We start from the raw sequence: 17,791 nt of genomic DNA on the forward strand, positions 1-17,791 counted from the left end.
TTTCCCCAGAAGTTGCTGTTGACTTCTTCATTGTCTTTGACGTGTATCTTCTTGGGCTCAGAAACCACCACTCAAGATCAATTTTTTTTTTTTCCAAAAGATGTCTTTTAAATGTTAGTGGTTTTCCATTTTGACTTAATTCTATTGTAGTAATATAGTTTTCTGTTTGTTTGGTTTGGGTTTGGGTAGAAGAACAGAAAGGGCGGCCTAGGACGCTGACCACCACTTAAAACAGTTTTCAATGGGAAAAAGCGTTCTGACACTCATAACCAAATGGGCTGTGGGAATACAGCCCAGCACCTACTTCAAAGCGGAGAATATAGCCTTCGTTTTATGAGTGACTGGAATTTGGATAGAACTGTAGATTCTTTGAATGTGAAGTTAAAAGGCCTCTCGTTCCCCACTGAGATCAATGAATTAACAAGCCGGTTTGTAGAAATCGAGACCAAGAGAGGGGCTAGAATTTGGCCAAGAGTACATAGTTGGTGTCTTTTGAAGATTCTGCCCGGTTGGGGAGGGGAGGAGACACAGATGGTCTTAGAGCAGTTCTTGCCGTTCCACTCAGCAAGCCACCATGTTGTCCTGAGGAAGCGTTAAGTCACCGCTTTGGGCTGTAATGGAAATAGTGAAATCAGCCTGGCTGATGGCGCGGGGAGAGGTTGTCTGGTCAGGTGACTTGTCTATAAGCTCCTCATGTGTTCTTGCTGGAGCAGAATGAATGAGACCGCTGTGTTTTTACCTGGAGTCCCAACGCTGGCGGGACTGATGGAGAAGCTCCTTATGGTCTGTGCTCAAAATAGCAGTGGGACCAGAGCTAAGGGGAAGAGGAGGAGGGGGCTCCTTTGGGGATCTGGGTGGGACACCTCAGCCCCTTCCTCTTCCTGCCAGGCCCTACGAGGGGAAGTCCCACAGAGTCACAGAATTCAGATCTGGGTGGGTTCTGGAGCAATCAGCCCTCACACCCCCTCCTAGCACAGCCAAGAGACCCTGGAGGCTAGGAGGGGAAGGGACCTGCCCACAGTCACCAAGCAGAGAGAAAGTCCCAGATGGCAGGCTGTTTTCCTCCTGTGACTTCAGCAGGGCGCCTGCCGGTCCTGTGAGGTTTTCTCTCACTGCCTCTGGCGCACAGGGCCTGGGAACTCCTGGGGCCGGATGTGGCTGGGCTTCCTGAAAGTCGCCCGGCAGGCGAGGAGTCCCCCTACTAGTACAGCCTGAGTCCTGACCTCGCTCAGCAGCCTTCCAGTGCCACGCCTCTCCCTTGCTGCTGTCCCCTCCCTTGCTACTTGTCCCCTTGTTTCCTCCTGGACTGTCTGCGGTGGGGTAGAAAAAGGACAAGAGATAGCCTAGAACTGGCCTGCAGGAAAGAGAGCCTAATGGCTTGGGACCTTTCTTTGGCTTCCTTGGGAACAAGCTGAGGCAGCTCAGGGGCCTGTGTGTTTAGAGGTAGGCAGGCCAGGGTTTGAATCCTAGCTCTGCTTCTCTCTAGCTGTGGGGTTACTGATGGGTCTCCTAGTGACTGTAAAATGAGACAAGGACACCTGTCTCACTGGGTCTTGTGAAGATCAGAGGGATGCACAATGCCTGGCCTGCTGTAGGTACTCAGCAATGGTAGCTATCATGGTGAGATCAAGCAGTGAGCACGTGCTTGACTCTCTGTCATTCTCTCCCTCGGTGCCTTCGCCTATAGGGGCATGGCAGAGTTGGTTTTTGTTTTGTTTTTAAAATACAGTTGACTTCTTTGTTGTTTGATGCAAAAGTAATTCACATAATCGATGTTTATTATGAAGAGAAAACACTTAGGACAGACGAACCAGGAGAAGGAAATGAAGTTCACCCTTAATCTTAGCACCCAGAGATAACCACTATTAACATTTGGGGGTATATCTGGTCAGGCATTTGTTTATACACATATATATCTCGTTTGGAAATTGGGGTTACTGGTGCAATTTTCTAACCTGCTTGTTTCCGTTTATAGTGTAGTATGTCTATGTCTCCATGTCAATAAATACTCTTCTACAACATCACTTTTAGTGCTTGCAGAGTATTTTATTGTGTATGTAAAATATGCTTCATTTAAGTAATCTCTAGTAGTTCAACATACCAGTTGCTTCCAAATTTTCTTTATTACAAAAGCCCGAGATAAAAACTCTTAGAGGTATATCTCGCTGTCTCTAGCATCCAGTTCAACTCCTAGGATAGGCTTGTTGAAAGTTTTGCTAGAATAAATTCCTAGTATTAGAATTTTGAGGTCAAAGGGTATATATTTGAGCCTATTGCCAAATTACCCTTCAGAATAGTTGTACCCACTTCAAATCCTACTTGAGATGGGTCAGATCAAACTTCCTTGTCTGGGACTTTCCCTTTTCAGAACTGAAAGACCTGCTTCCTGAGAAATTCCCCAGGTAAACCTCAGTCAAACCCAAAAAACCAAGACAGACAGTCTGAGTAAGAGAATGTCTACTTCCTAGCATCCTCTGCAACAGGTGTATTAATGCATTTTCAATAGGTTCACTTCTTTGATTACTAGAGACATTGAACATTTATTTATGTCTTTTAGTCATTTATGTTACTTCTTTGGGGAGTAGCTTGTTCAAACCTTTTGTCCATTTTTCTGCTGTGCTTTTTATAGTTTAAGTATTAATTTACAAAGAGTTCTTTAGGTAATAAAGACATCTGTGTGTTAGCTTTTTATTTTTATTATTTTTTTAAACCATAGCTATTCCTGATTTATAGGTAGTTATTTTCGGTTGTCTGAAAAGTCATGGCAAGTTTTTGCATAGAAAAAAAGGTCAAGACTTTTCCAACAGCCTAGTGGCTATAATTTGTTTTGGTAGCAGTTTTATTGAGGTACAATTCAACTACCATCCAATGTACCCATTTAAAGCATATGATTCAATGGCTTTTGATATATTTACAGACTTGTACAACCATCACCACAATAAATTTGAGGCCAGCTTTTTAAAAAAATTTGCTAGAGGATACATGCACATGCTGGAGAGAGAGAGGGAGAGTGAGAAAGCACTCTCATTGGAGAATACCTTCTCCTCCATTTTCCTTTTGGGATTTTGGACATGCACACACAGAGACTCGGCCTGTTTTTCAAGGTGCGGGGTCTGGGACTCAAACCGTGCAGTTGGCCATGTGGGATCTTAGCCATTTTAACTTCTGTACTGGTCCTAGAACATTTTATTATCTCAAAAAATAAATTGTACTCTTTAGCTATTACCCATCAATTCCTCTATCTCCCCAGGCCCTAAGCAACCATGAATCCACTTTCTGTGTCTGCAGAGTTGCCTATAGTGGACATTTCATATAAATAGAATCCTATGATACTTGATCTTTTGTGACTGACTTCTTCTATTTAGCATAATGTGTTCAGGTTCATCCATGTTGTAGCATGTACCAGTACTCGATTCCTTTTTCTTACTGAGTAATATTCCATTGTATGGACAGAGCACATTTTGTGTAGCTCAGTAAATGGACATTCGGATCATTTCCACCTTTTGACTCTTCTGAATAATGCTGCCATAAATATTTATGTGCAAGTTTTTTTTGTGGATACACATTTCCATTTCTGTTGGGCATATTCCTAGCAGTAGAATAGCTAGGTCACAAGGTAACTCTGTTTAACTTTTGAGGAACTGTCAGGCTGATTTCCAAAAGGAATATATCATTTTACTTACTTATCATCAATATAGGAAGATTCTTTTTTTCTCATCCTCACTCACACTAGTTTTCTGTTTTTAAAAATTATAGGTGGGGCCAGCAGGTGGCGTGAAGGTTAAGGTGTTGGACTCCCATATAGTCAACTGTGCTTTGAGCCCCAGACCTTGTGGCTTGAAATTTACTCTGGGCACATGCATGTGCATGCCCCAAATCCCGAGAGACAATGGAGGAAAAGGGACTGTAGGTTAGCAACCCTGGGGGCTGTTTTCTTACTTCAGTTTCCCTCTTTCTGTCTTTCTCTGGTGAGTGTACATGCCCTATGGCAAAAATCTAAAAAAAAAAAAAAATTATAACCATCCTAGTGGGTGTGAGTATCTCATTGTGGTTTTGAACTGCATTTTCCTGATGACTAATATCATATCTATAAATATAAAAAGTGTTCTGCTTTTGATGTTATGGTGTTACCCCAGAATTATATAAGACTCACTTTTCCCTCTTGAACTTTATGATTTTACCCTTCAACTTTTGACATTTTAGTTTACTTGGAATTTATTTTGGAACGTAGTGTGAGGCAGGATATTTTTCACTCTCTCAAACACTTACTCACTCCAGTGCTTGTGTGTTATGTTAGCACAAGTACCCTCTTGTTAGTCTTCTCTGAATGTCATTTTTCCCCCTTATTCTCACATTTATTCTTTTACATTACATTCAGTATACTTTTTAATTATAATTTTATACTTCAGTCCTCACTTTCTTCTTGCCTCTCCTCAAAAATCTCATTGAGACTTTTGTTGTAATTCTATTTAAAAAAATACATCAAAAGGGGAATGTTAAAATCTATACAATAATCTCAGCTAGGAATAAAATGATTCAGATTAATAATCATATTATGACTCTACATTTATGTACATTGTTATAAAAGATTTTCCAAGCAAAGTATTATTTTGTTTTTTAGATTTTTGCCACAGGGCACGTGCCTCACTGGAGAGAGAGAGAAAACGTGAGAAATTATCCCTGAAGGGGGATTATCACACTGTAATCTCCTCCATTCTTCTCTCCAGATTTTGGGCATGCGTGCCAGGTCCGAGAACTTGAATCATGGTCAGCCCTATGGTCTGAAAATATTTGCCCTTGTGTTGAGTTACAGTTTTCTTGAATAGAGAATTCTAAGCTGGCAGTCATTCTCCCCCAGGGTACAGCACCATGTAGTCCCCCAGGGCCTTAACCACCACGCCACCTTCTGTCCCTCCCAAACAAAGTTTTAAAACTGACTTTCATGTAACTTTTGCACTTTTTTTTTTTTTTTTTTGCTGTTAAATTTATTTGAGGAAATTAAACATTTTTATTTAGATTGTGATCAGGAATATTCAGTGTACTTACTTAGCATTATGTACGTTCTGTAATTCATGCTACACTAATACAAAACTTGTATCCAAAAATTCTAAACATTACTGACCTGAAAAAGAAAGAAACCCTTCCTATTCCCTAAGCCCTGTCCCGCATTAATAGCCATTAATGTATGTTTGGTGTGGTCCCTCCAGATCTTTTCCCATGCACACATGTAGATGCATACTAAGGTGCTTTTTTTTTTTTTAGCTAAACAATATCACATTATATGTAAGTTTATATAATTCATCTATAAAAAACTTAATATATTATAGAATCTTTCACATCAGTATGTAATATTCTCCCTCTTTATTTTTAGTAGCCAATGGACCATAGTTTATTTAACTAATTGATGCACAATTAGCACAGTGTTACGAATGTTTTGGCAATCTAACCAATGCTATAATAAACATCCTAAGAATGTCCTATGTAGTCTATCTTGCTATCCCTTTCTTTCTGTAGGACAGAATGTTACACACACTGCCAAGTGCTCTGAAAATGCTTTCCTCTGTCTACACACATAATCTGCCCAACACTGTGGTTATTATTCCATTTTACAGATGAGAAAACAGAGGAACAGAGGCTAAGTAGATGTACAATTTTCATTCCTACTAACAGTCAGGGTACCTTTTCCTCTACCTTCTATCTCCTACTGAGTGTTACTACTCTTTTTATGTCTTATTGGTATGAGAAGTGAAAAGTTAGTATTTTAATTTGCATTTATTTGATTAGTAATGAGATCGCATTTCTTTTTATGTTTATTAATCGTCTATATTTCTTCTCTGCTTTGTCAGTTAAGAACATTTGCTCAGTTTTCTATCAGGGCTTTATTTTATTTGTAAGAGCTCTTTATGTGGTTTGAATAGTAACTGTTTGCCTATTTGTATAGGTATAAATATTTTTCCAGTTTTTCATTTGCCTTTTAACTTTATTTATAGTATCTTTTATTATTCAGACATTAAGTCTTTTTTAAGTTTATAAATTTATTTCTTCCATGATAGAGAGAAAGAGAAAAAGAAAAGGACCAGCAGATCGCATAATGGTTACGTCACTGGACTCCCACGTAGTTGATCACTGTTTGAGTCCTGGACCTGGTGGTTTAAAATTCATGCCAGGTTCATGTACATGTGTGCCCAAAATCTCGAGAGGAGAAAGGAGGAGAAGGGATTGCAGTGCGGCCATTCCCCCGGGGGTTGATTTCTCGTTTTCTGTCTCTCTGGCGAGCATAAACACCCTATAGCAAAAATCTCTCCTTAAAAAGAAAAAAAAGAGAGAGCGCCACTCTCTAGCTCCAGGGTCTTCATACAGCTATCCACTCCAGCCTCATGCCTCCTGGATCTCAGGACACACTTGTACCTAGTATGCTCAGGGAGGTTGTGGGATATGAACCCAGGACCTTGACCAAGGTCAAGTTATATTACTCCTGTGCTACCACCTGACCCCATTGTTTTCTTATAACGTAATATTTTTGTAATCAAATATTTTTTTTTTGGGGGGGGGAGAGGTTTTTGCTATAGGGCGCGTGTGCTCGCCAGAGAGACAGAAAGCAAGAAATCACCCCCCAGGGGGGATGGCCACGCCACAATCCCTTCTCCTTCATTCTCCTCTCAGGATCTTGGGCACACACGCACACTCGCCCCGCGTGAGTTTAAGCCACCGGGTCTGGGACTCAAAACGCAGTCGGCTACATGGGAGTCCAGCGACATAGCCATTATGGTAACTGCTGGACCCCATCAAGTCTTTTTTAAGCTGTGGGGTGGAGTGCTTGCTTCCTAAGGCTTTTCCAACTCTGAGAGTATAAGAAATATTCTTTTATATTTTATTCAGGCACTTTTATCCTTTTAATGTTTACATTTACATTTTTAATTCAACTGCTATTAATTTAGTGCCTGGTGTCAATTCTCTCATTAATTCTTTCCCCTAAATGTTTGACCAGTTTTATCAACTCTAGCTTTTGAGTTGTCCTTCGTTTTTTCACTTATCATGGACCAAACTTCAACATATAGGTGGTTGGTTTTGAACTCTCTTGTCTCCTTCATTTAACTCCCCATCCTTACATCACACTCAGATTTTATTACTATTGCTTCAAAACATGTTTTAGTAGTATTAAACACCCCAGGGTCAATCTCATCATTCTGCAAAATTTTCTTTGATATTATACATAATCCTAGTCTGCTAGTGGTTTTACACTTACCTTTTTAAGATATATTTCAATACCAGAAGTGACATAGGTATTAATTTTTCCTCACTTCCTATAGCTCTCGTTTCTTTGTTTTCTCTCAGATCTCCTAAGTATTGTTGAAATCATCTGCAATTTTAGCTTCTAATTGTTACTATTTTTAAAACATTAGTTCTATTTCATTTAAAGAATTGTTTATTCAAAATTGCATTTAACTCTCAATTACGTTATCAGTAGTTAAGCCAATAAATTATTCTGGCTTCTTTGCTTGGCTTTGTCTCTCATACACCACATCATCTCATTCTTGACTTTTAAAATTGTAATTTGCTTTTGTCTGGGAGGCTTTCTTAAGTACTTCTCCAGAAAGCATCTGTGGGTGGTATACATTCTTAGTCCCTGTAAGTCTGAAAATATTTGCCCTCGTGCCTGAGTTATAGTTCTCTTGAATAGAACATTCTAAACTGATAGTCATTCTCCCCCAGGATGCAGTGCTGTGTGGTCCCATAATGTTTAGTGTAAGAAGTAGAACATTCACTTGATTCTTGAAAAGTTCCTTACGAAACAAGCAGGGTTCTTTCTTTCTTTCTTTATTATTTTTTTAGAGAATTTTGTTATAGGGAGTGTGTGCTCACGGGAGAGACAGAGAGCCAGAAAGTGAGAAATCATCCCCCCAGGGGAGATGACCAGGCCACAATCCCTTCTCCTCCATTCTCCTCTCGGGATTTTGGGCACACACACACATGCGCCTGGCATGAGTTTTAAGCCGCCTGGTCTGGGACTTGAACCGCAGCCACCTATGTGAGAGTCCAGCAATATAACCATTACGCCATCTGCTGGTCTCCAAGCAGGATTCTGCTTTGCAATCTTTGGAATTCAGAAATGGTACTAGATGATTTCTAGTTTTCTGTTGGCCTTTGGTGGTTTTTCCTGGTTCTAACAAGGTATGCACTTTCAGCCTTAGTTCAGGAGTGTTTTCTGTCCGACACTGTTGTTATTATGCTCGTTTTACAGATGAGGAAACAAAGAAATATACAGGCTAGGTAGATTGTGCAAGATCTCACAGCTAGGAGGTATGGGCTGTAATTCAAACCCCAGGCATCAGGCTCCATTAGCTACTATGTTCTATTTCCTGTCAGTCCAACTCCTGGGCCCGGCCCTGACCCCAACCCTGGTACCCCTCAGTGAACATGTCCAGTGTTAATAGCTAGGGACTCTGTAACCAGTGGGGGGAAATGGGGATGCTAGAATGAGGGAGCCAAAACAGATTGGGAAACCAAGGCCCAGAAAGGGGCAGGGATTGTCAAAGACTCCCTGGGGAATTTAGATTGGGGCATCTTCCCTTCTCTCCTTCCCCTCTGTCTCAGCCACTGTCTTCAGACTTCCTCTCTGTCCCTGGGATGACCGTGTGGTCTCTTTACGTATTTCCCTATTCTTATACCTGTCCCTAGACCCATCCCTTTAGTCTCATCTCCAAATTGTAAATCAAGATGATTTTCGCATTTCCTGTATAGCAAACCCAATCGCCTTCTTTCTCACTGCTGAATATTTGTTGAATGACTACACGACTGAAAAATAATTTAGAGTGCCTGTCGTGTGCCAAACCCTGCACTAAGTACAGACTCCCCCACTCAGGATGGTTTGACTCTCAAGTTCTCAACTTTATGATGGTGCCAAAACGACATGCATTCAGTAGAAATTGTACTTTGAATATCCATACAATCATTCTGTTTTTCACTTTCAGTACAGTAGTCAGTAAGTTTCCTGAGATATTTAACATTTTATTATGAGGTTGGCTTTGTGTTAGATTTTGCCCTACCCTGTCAAAGCATAGGCTCATGTAAGTGTTCTGAGCATGTATAAGGTGGGCTTGGCTAAGATATGATGTTGGATAGCTTAAGTGTATTAAACGCATATTTTCAACTTGTGATGGGTTCATCAGGATGTAGCCCCACCTTGAGTCGAGGAGCATCTGTCCTGGTGATACGGTATGCCTTAGTCATGAATCTACCAGTTGAAAGTGACAAGAACCCAACTCAAATTAGCCTCTAAGAGTAAACGGAATTTATTGGACTATGGAGGGTACCCTTCAGGCAGTTGGATTCAGAGCTTTGAGCAATGTCCTCAAGAACTGGCCCCATTCTCTACATCTCTTGGTTGTACCTGCTTGTATAGTTGGCTCACTCCCTTAGTCTGGCAGTATGGCTGTGAAACGTCCCAGCGTTATGACCTTATAGTTTGACTCCCTCACTTATTTCAACTGTATCCCGGGGCCCGAGTCTCATGGGCCCATGTTAGATCATATGCCCATCCCAGTCACTGAAGACAGTGGGATGGAAAAAAGTAATTGGCTGAGGCCTGGACCACATGTCCATCCCTGCAGTGGGAGAGGGGTCCAAGCACATGAATTGCCTGGTTCGAGAATGGAGGAAAGTATTGGGTCATCTGGAAAGTCATGATGTATTTTTCTGTTTTTCTGTGCGAAAATGTGTCATGACTTTTCTGACAACTCATAGTTCCCTAGTGGCAAACAAGGTTGAATGGAGTCTGGGCAGGCAAAACCTCAGATGTCTTCTCCTTCATGGTTCGTCAACCATCATGGTCGTCACCCCATAGAGTTGAGAGTCTAGTGTGGTGGGAGGACAATTGCAGGAGAGATAGACACTAACCAACTGCCAACACTTTATGACGAATCGATGACAGCCATGACGAAGGGCCCAGTGAGAACACCTATCAGGAAGACCTGGCTGGGGACATGAGGAGAGTTGTTGAGGTAGGGGATGGGGGTTTGGGATATGAGGAATGTTCTAGACTAGGACCTTAAAGCAGGCCAGTGTAGATGGAAGGATAAGGGAAGGGGACAAAGCGCACAGTGAGGTTGGCAGAGCTTTGACAGGGTAGGGCCTGAGAGCTGTGGTAGGAGTATACGTTTCTTCTTGAGAGCTGCTGTTTTATGTCATAGAAAACTCTAGTGGCCTTATGGAAGAGAAGGGCTTGGAGGATTGCAAGTTGAGAGGCAGGGAGCAGGTTAAAGCAGTGGACAAAGAAGAGTTGGAGGACCAGACCATGGTTTCCCTGTAGATGTTTGATAGAGTCCAACTTACTGACTTCTCTAGAAACAAGGCCCCTTATATCAGGGCTTCTTAAACGTCCTGTGGTGAAGGGCCTTATGCTTTTGTCCACCTCACTGGTTGTGATTTATTATGCTGGTGGACAACACCTGAACTGGCTCATTCGCTGTTTAAGGAGACCAGCCCGCTGAGCTCACACTTGGAAGTGGCATGAACGTTCCTCAGCACCCTCAGTATTGCTGCTTATCTCATTGCAGACTGCTAACAAGCAGCCCGTGAACCAGTGCCATTCTGCAGACCAAAGATCTGGTTGAACCCCAGCATGCATTTGAGAGACAGAGCAACCATGGTTCCAAGGACAGGGTTGGCTCTGCTCTAGGATTTGCAGAAGGGAGTGGCAAAGTTCGCATCTCAGTCCAGTCTTTCCCCCTCTGACCCTCTGTTTTGCTGGCCTGGGCCTAAGCCCAACAGTCCAAGCAGGGGGAGGACCCAGGAGAGTACACAGATGATCTGTGTCCTGCAGCCAAGACCGCGGGGCTGGCCTCCCTGAGCTGAGTCAGTGGCTCCGTGATGAACTTCCCAGGAACTCGAGCTGCCAGGACACGGCCTGGCCCTGGAGCTGGCACAAGCTCAGTGGGTCGAGGATTGCTCTCAAAAGCATGTGGCTGGTTGGACTGGAGCCAGGAAGGGACATGGTCATGGCTCTTGGCCAACCTGTGCCGCTGCAGCTGCTCAAGGTCAGGCTGATACTGCTGAGGTGACCACGAACCAAGTGTCCCTCAGGCTGGCGACAGTCCCCAGAGCCAGCTCTACAGGGGAGGCTTGATCTCTTGACATGCGCCGCAGGTGGGCTTCTCTTCAGGAGCCACAGTTCCTGTTGGCAAGTTGGAAGTAGCTTCTACTGCCTGGGGTTTCCAGAGAAGTGGCAGATAGCCAAGAGAGACAAGACGGGACAGAATACACAGGTTATGAGCACGGGCCTTGGAGCCCTACTCCTCGCTGTCCCCTGCGTGCCATGTAGCTCTCTAGACTTCAGTTTCCTCCTGTGTGAGAGGACATGAGGCTGATAGTCTGAGACCCACTAAGTGTTGTCCTTCTCAGCCGTTTGGACATGCCAGGCACGGATTAGTCGTCGTCTGTTTCCTGGCCCCTCAGTGGGTATTATGACATCTAACTTCACCGTTTCCGTCAACTCTCTCATTCTTTCACAGATGATAGCAACAGTGACCACATGGGACTGGTGAGGGCTCTTATTTACTGAGCACTTACTGCATACCAGGCCTTCCATGTGCACCACCTCATTTAGTATCCAGCAGGGCCCAGCGAGGCGGATGATAACGGCTCTATTTTACAGAGGAGGAACCTGAGACTCGGGGACAGGAAAGTAGCTTGCCCAAGATAGACCACACTCAGGCTTTTTGGACTCCAAAAGCTGTGCGTTTCCTGAATTACACTGACTGAGCCCATTTCTTTAATGAGAGAGACCGGAGGGGTATGGGACTGACCACTACCGGGCAGGAGTGGGGCTGGGGCCACTGGACACTTAGCTTCATTTTAGAGATGCTAGACTGAGGCCTTGGAAGATGGACCTTACCCTGGATTCTGTAAGCGACAAGCCAGAGTTCCCCATGAACTTGAACCTGTCTTGTTGCACTCCGCCACTGTGGCATGTGTCCCCCAAACAACCCCAGCACTAGGAATAGTAAGGTCCATACCTTTAGCAAGAGCGTGTTCCCTGCCTTAGTGTTGTGAGGGTCTTAGGGGCTTAGTTCCTAGCGAGGCTCTAGCATATAATAGGGACTCTGTGATTATTGATGTAACAGGTTAGCTTCTTGGCTGACTCTGGTTGGGGGACCTTTCTACATGGAGTCTGTAGACCCCCTAACCAGGGCTATAAGCCCCCCATGAGGAAAGCCCAGAACTGCCCAAGTGGTTGGCAAGCTCAAAGCTTGGGCTGGGGGAGGCATTTGAGACACTTCCATGGCATTTCGAAGGGCAGCTGAGGGTCATCACCTTCTCAGGCAGCAGGTTAGGGCAGGGCACTGCAGAAAGTGAGGCTGGTGTGTACCAGCAAAGGCTCAGGGTGTCCGGGGATACTGAAAGCCTAAGGAGCTGTCGGAGGTAGCAGGGGTGGTCTTAGTCTGCCATGTGCTCTGCAGTTTCCGGGACATGCTTCTTCCTGGCTTCTGCCCAGTTTCCGCCATAGCAGCCCTACCCTCCTCCCTACCTTAGAACCAAATTCCAGCGGCCTTGGGATCAGAAGCCACTGAACAGCCTTGGCAGGTGCCCTTCTGTCAAGATGGGCCTTGCCGAGGCTTCACTCCCCTCAGGTGTGGAGTGTGTGGGGAAGGTGAGTGAGTGTCTGTCAGCACAGGGCTCATGACACAGTCTTGGGGTGTGTTAGGCTTAAGCAGCCGAGGCAGTAAGGGACAACGATGGAAACCAGAGCCCTGGTGCCCGGGATGCTTTCTTAAGCTGCTGCTACACATTGCAGGGCCTCTCTGGAGTGTTGGGCTCTGCCATCCACAAATGGGAGGTGGTCCCTGCCGACATTCCCTGGTCCCAGCCCCTGCTGTCAGCTTGCCTGACCAGTGGGGAGTCTGCCTATGTGGTTGGCTGTCCAGCAGCTAGTTCTCAGCATAACTGGTGGCTAAGGCTGTTTTATAGCTGCCTGAGCAGTGGTACGGGACACATGGACAGTGGACTGGGGTTGAGCTGTGGCTCTGCACTTACTAGGGTGTGACCTTGGGTAGGTTTCATAAGCTTTCTTTGCTTCTATTTACCCACCTATGGAGTGGGGATATTAGAAACCGCATCTATAGGCTATTAATGGAGAATAAGAGTCAGAGATCTCTTGGGACCAGCAGATGGCATAATGGATTCCCACATAGACTCCCACATAATGGACTCCTATGTTGCTGGACTCCCACATAGTCAATTGCAGTTCGAGTCCCGGACCCAGTGGCCAGGTGCGTGTGCCCAAAATCCCAAGAAGAAAATGGAGAAGGAATTGTGGTGTGGCCATCCCCCCTGGGGGGTGACTTCTTGCTATAGCAAAAATCTCTCTAAAAATTAAAACGAACAAAAAAAGAGTGAGAGCTCTCCAAGGACCCTGCCGCAGATTGCCTGACTGTGAGTGATTTCTACCTCCTGTCCCAGGCTGTACACTGGGATGGCCACTGGCCCTACTAGGTTATATTTGGAGCCATGGGGCAGCAGAGGGCAGGGCCTGTCCTGGGACAGCCCTAGGCCTAGGTGCTCTCATAGCCTGGCAGGTTCCTGGGCATCAGGGCCCTGAGCCTGCCGTCTGCTCACTGTGCGGTGGACCAGAGCTCCAGCGAGTATGTTCTGGGCCTGTTCTGGACCCTGGGCTTGGGCTGGCAGAGGTGCCTTGCCCCTCACAGCACCTGCCTTGCTAGGGTAGGATGACGTGGCTCATGTCTGTGTCCTCAGGGCCGTCGGCTTTGTGAGTGCAGGGCCCAGCCTATCATTTCTCCAGCGCATGCCCAGGGCCTGGCATAGAGCCCAGCGTGCTGCCGGTGCTCGGGAACCACCTGTTGACTAACAGGTAAAGACCCAGCTGAAGCTCGAGGGCCCCTCTCATGTCAAGGAGCCTCCCAGTCAAGCTCCCCACTTTGACTAATTGTACCCCAAATGCCAGAAATTCCACCCTGGGAGCCAGTCAGCACCACTGCAAGTTGGCCCCCTCCTAAGACTCACCTTAGTTTCCCAGGCTCCGGAGGCAGGCCGTTGGGGGCGGGGGCTGCATCCAGGGAGCCTGCAGGATGACAGCCTCCTAATCTGGAAGGTTCCTGGGCCCTGTGAGGACAGCCTTAGTGCTGGTTGGAATTTGTAAATGACCGACTCGGATGGTGGGGTGTTTTGAATCAGCCCCGATGAAGGAGGTGTCCTGCTACCCGTGTGCAGGTGTGACAGACAGGAAGAGAGTCCGAAGGAACGGGACAGGGAGATAGGGATTCAGATACACGCAGACTGCTCTGGGGACACTAAGAGGCAGAGGGACAGCACTTCAGCACAGGGTGGCATAGGCACCCTGACATGGGCCCAGCCACAGCCCGGGGGTGTGTTCATCATCAGACAGCAAGCCACAGCAGCCACAGCTGCAGCGTAGGAGAACGGCTTTGTCCTGGCAAGGCAGCTTCCTGCAGCCGGCTGGTGGGGGGAGAGTGGGCCCCGAGTCCTCCATCTCCATCTCTCTGCCAACTAGCTGTGTGGCCGAGGGCGCAGCCTGTGCCATTCTGGGCCTTGGGTTGTCCATCTCTAGTAGTAAGAGTCCCTTCCTCACAAGGTGCTGAGGATTAAATGAATCCATCCAGGCAGGACTCTAAGAACCGTGCCTGGCAGGGCGGCGCTGGAGAAAGGGTTGCTGAGAGCACCGGGTTGATTCCTGTTCGTCCCCTGGGCTGGTCAAGGGTCTTCAGCCCCATTTTACAGGTCAGGAAACCGAGGCTCAGAGAGGCGCAGGGGCTTCCTCAGTGACACCCAGCTAACCAGGGCTGGAGCAGGAACTAGACCTGAGAATCCTGACTTCCGGGGTTCCGCTCCCCCAACTCCCTGGCTCCTCTTTGAGGGAGGCGCCTTGGCTCACAGCCACAGCGGTACCTCTTGGGCGGGTGTGAAGGGCGGCTCTCAGCCTTTGCATCCCGGGTTAAAGCCTCGAGTTCGCTGTCCATGCGGGTCGGGGCTGCGAGGGTGACTGAGGCCGGGGCGGGCGGCGGTGTTCTCAGAGTCAGCATGTGCTGGCTGAGCACTGGGCTCAGTGGCAGCCGCCCACTGGGATGAGAGCAGCGTGGGGGTGGGGGTGTGCCCAGGAAGCCTTGGCGATTGGCTCGGTGGCTGCCCGCGACTCTGCACTGCCCAGCCGGGAACCCTCGGGATGCGTGTGGGGTGGAGCCGGCGCGGGATCCCAGTGCCGGGAGGCGCCGCTGCGAGGGATGGACGCTTCTCCCTGCGGAGCAGCACTTTGGGGGCCAGCCGGGGCCCTGGGGCCGGCGCGGGGACCCGGGGCCCGCGCTGGTGAGTGTGCGCGCCGGCGGCCGCTGGCAGGCTGAAGGACCCGCTGGCTAGCGCTCTCTTCCTCCAGACCTCCCCGACGGACTCCTCCTCGGAGCAAAGTGGGCTGGGAAAGCGCAGAGTTTCTATCTGATGGAAGGAAGAGATCCAGCCTCTCTCCGGAGTGGCGGCGGCCGGGGGGACAGGGTGTGTGTTTGGGAAGGGCTCTGGAGGAGGAGAAGAGGAGGACAAGTAGGAGGAGGAAGGGGAGGAGGGACGGGTGATGCAAGGGTTTTGAAAACGCTACCTAGATGTGGGAGGTGGAACCTGGTCATTCGGTTCTGCTTTTCCCAGCAGGTATCGCTGCCCTGGGGAACTTGGGTAAGTCCATAAATAGCTCTGCCGACACAAAGGAGCTCTGTCTGGGGAAGGCAGCGCTTGACACGGCAGCCCGGAGCTGCCACCGCCTCGGCCGGCCCGCCCCCCGAAAGGCCGGCGGGGGGAGCCGTGGGGAGACGCGGGCGGGCGGGGGACAGGAGCGGCAGCCAGGAGCCGCCTGGGTCCCTGCCGGAGGGTGCTGGGTAGGTGCCTTGGTGACGGGGTGTGCATGGTGCATAGGGGGCTCTTGTCCAAGCCATCCCGTGCCCCTGTTTCTATTGTTTCTTCCCCAGGGCAGCCATTGACAGGCATGTTGCAACCGACCGCTGTGTTCTGCTCTGCTCCGATAGCTGTGTGTGTGTGCATGTCTGTTTGTCCTGGGGGGCCCCTGTGGGGGCAGGGAGATGCTTCTACTTCTTGATGCTCCCCACTTCTAGGCTAGCCAGCCAGCTTTTCTTTCTGGGAGAGACAAGGAATGTTTGGTGGCCAGGATCGGGACGCTGCATGGAGAGGGAGCACCCAGCCAGCAGTGTTGGTGGCTATTGTGTCAGCGATGCTGGCCGCACACCAGGCACTGGGGCTGGCAGCTCTTGCCTAGTTCCACTGGCTGCGAAAGAAGTGATCTTGGACTAGTGTCAGGGTGGGGGGTTACCGCTGATCCCCAAGACTTGGCTTTAACTGGAATGTCCACTGGAAACCCAAGCTGGGATGTTCTACCTCCTGAGCTCCAAGCCCCTTGGGAAAGGGCCTGCACCTGCTCCTTGGCTCCAGCTGAGACCTTGAAGGGAGGAGGTGGGAGTTAGAGACCTACTCAGTCCAGAGTTAGCCACTGTGAATGGACGAGGACAATTCCTTTCTCAGCTCAGAGGGTCCACATCTCTACTCTTATCCTGAGGTGTCCGGAAAAAAACGCTTGAGCCCTAGAACTTAGGGCTGGAGGGAGAACCTGGCCCAGAGAGAGGAGGGTCTCGTTTAAGTTTGAACAACAGGTCGGTGGCTGAACCAAGGCCAGGATGGAGGACTTCTGGCTCCTAGAGTGGGGAGGACAGGGCATGTGAGAAGCCATTGCTCTAGCCTGAACTAATACGCAAGTCAGCTTTGAACCTGACACAGCTGACTTGAGGTGCCTAGCTTGGTGCAGGGCCACCAGGCCAGCTCCTCTCTGAATCTTGCAAACTTTCCACATCCTACCACCCTCAGGCCCATGGCTGGGGGGCTGTCTGGCTCTCCACTCACGATGGCTAGTGTGGGCATGTCTCCCGGAAGGCAGAGCTGTAGAGGCCTGCCCCACCAATGCCTGTGGGATCCCAGCCAGGGCACCACAGCCATAGTCAAAGTTTCCACTGGGGGCCCCTTGAGTCCTCCGCACCCAGCCAAGGGGCACCTCCCCTCTTCCCCAGCCCTAGCACGTGGCATGGCTTAGCCTAGGGCGGGCCCTCCAGGGAGCCAAGTTCCACAGCAGGGCTCACTTCAGGCCCAGCTGGCAGGCCGATGGTGAGGACGGAGGCAGTTAAGGCAAGTGACCCCTTGTTGGGATGCCTCCAGGACTTTGAGCCAGAGGTCAACACCGCAGTTGCTGATTATTCATACTCGATACCTCTGAAACCACTGCACTTCCCAGCCATCCTGCCTTCGCACATGCCGTTCCCTCTGCCTGGAAAGCCCCTTGCTTTCTCCTCTTCAGGTCTAAATTCTACCCAGCTGCCATGATTGAAGTGAATACTCTGGCTGGAGTGAGTCTGTCTCTTGGTGGTGGTACCCATGGTGGTTGCTTCATGTCCTTTTTCTGCAGGACCTGGGCCTTAGTCATCTTTTAGCCTCAAGGACCTGGCCTGGGACCTAGAGCCTGGGGCCCAGGGCGTGGTTGGAGAGGGGCATTGGATCGTCTTGGCTGGCCAGGGTGGGTTTTTCAAATTTCCTTTCCTTAAGCACTGATGTTCAGGCCAGCTCTGCTTCTCTGCTGGTTCTGTGCCTGGCTGAGAGGGTCTGGCACATACCCCCTTTAGGGCTCTAGTCTCTGCATTTCAGGGGTTGGAGGTGAGGTTTGATGGGAAGTGAAGCAGGGAGAATTTCACCTTCAGCCTGGCTGATGCCATAGGGA

At 48.2% G+C, this 17,791-nt stretch overlaps 1 protein-coding gene across 6 annotated transcripts in view; it reads left to right on the top strand.

The window, feature by feature from the left end:
• The window catches only part of RGS3 (regulator of G protein signaling 3), a 158,657-nt gene that overhangs the window by 107,885 nt on the left and 32,981 nt on the right, over positions 1–17,791 (top strand). The window contains exon 1 of one of the 6 annotated variants that reach the window (XM_027769510.1): positions 15,012–15,519. The exons of 3 other annotated variants lie outside the window; for them this stretch is intronic. In XM_027769510.1, coding sequence (XP_027625311.1) covers positions 15,466–15,519 — 54 coding nt within the window. In that variant the 5' untranslated portion in view covers positions 15,012–15,465. Of the gene's footprint in view, positions 1–15,011; positions 15,520–15,632; positions 15,694–15,813; positions 15,894–17,791 lie in introns of those variants that run through there. 2 more of the 6 variants (XM_014585644.2, XM_006142769.3) reach the window with 2 other exon arrangements.

This window comes from Tupaia chinensis, unplaced genomic scaffold, assembly GCF_000334495.1.
Source record: "Tupaia chinensis unplaced genomic scaffold, TupChi_1.0 Scaffold000081_1, whole genome shotgun sequence".
Classification (NCBI taxonomy): Eukaryota; Metazoa; Chordata; class Mammalia; order Scandentia; family Tupaiidae; genus Tupaia; species Tupaia belangeri.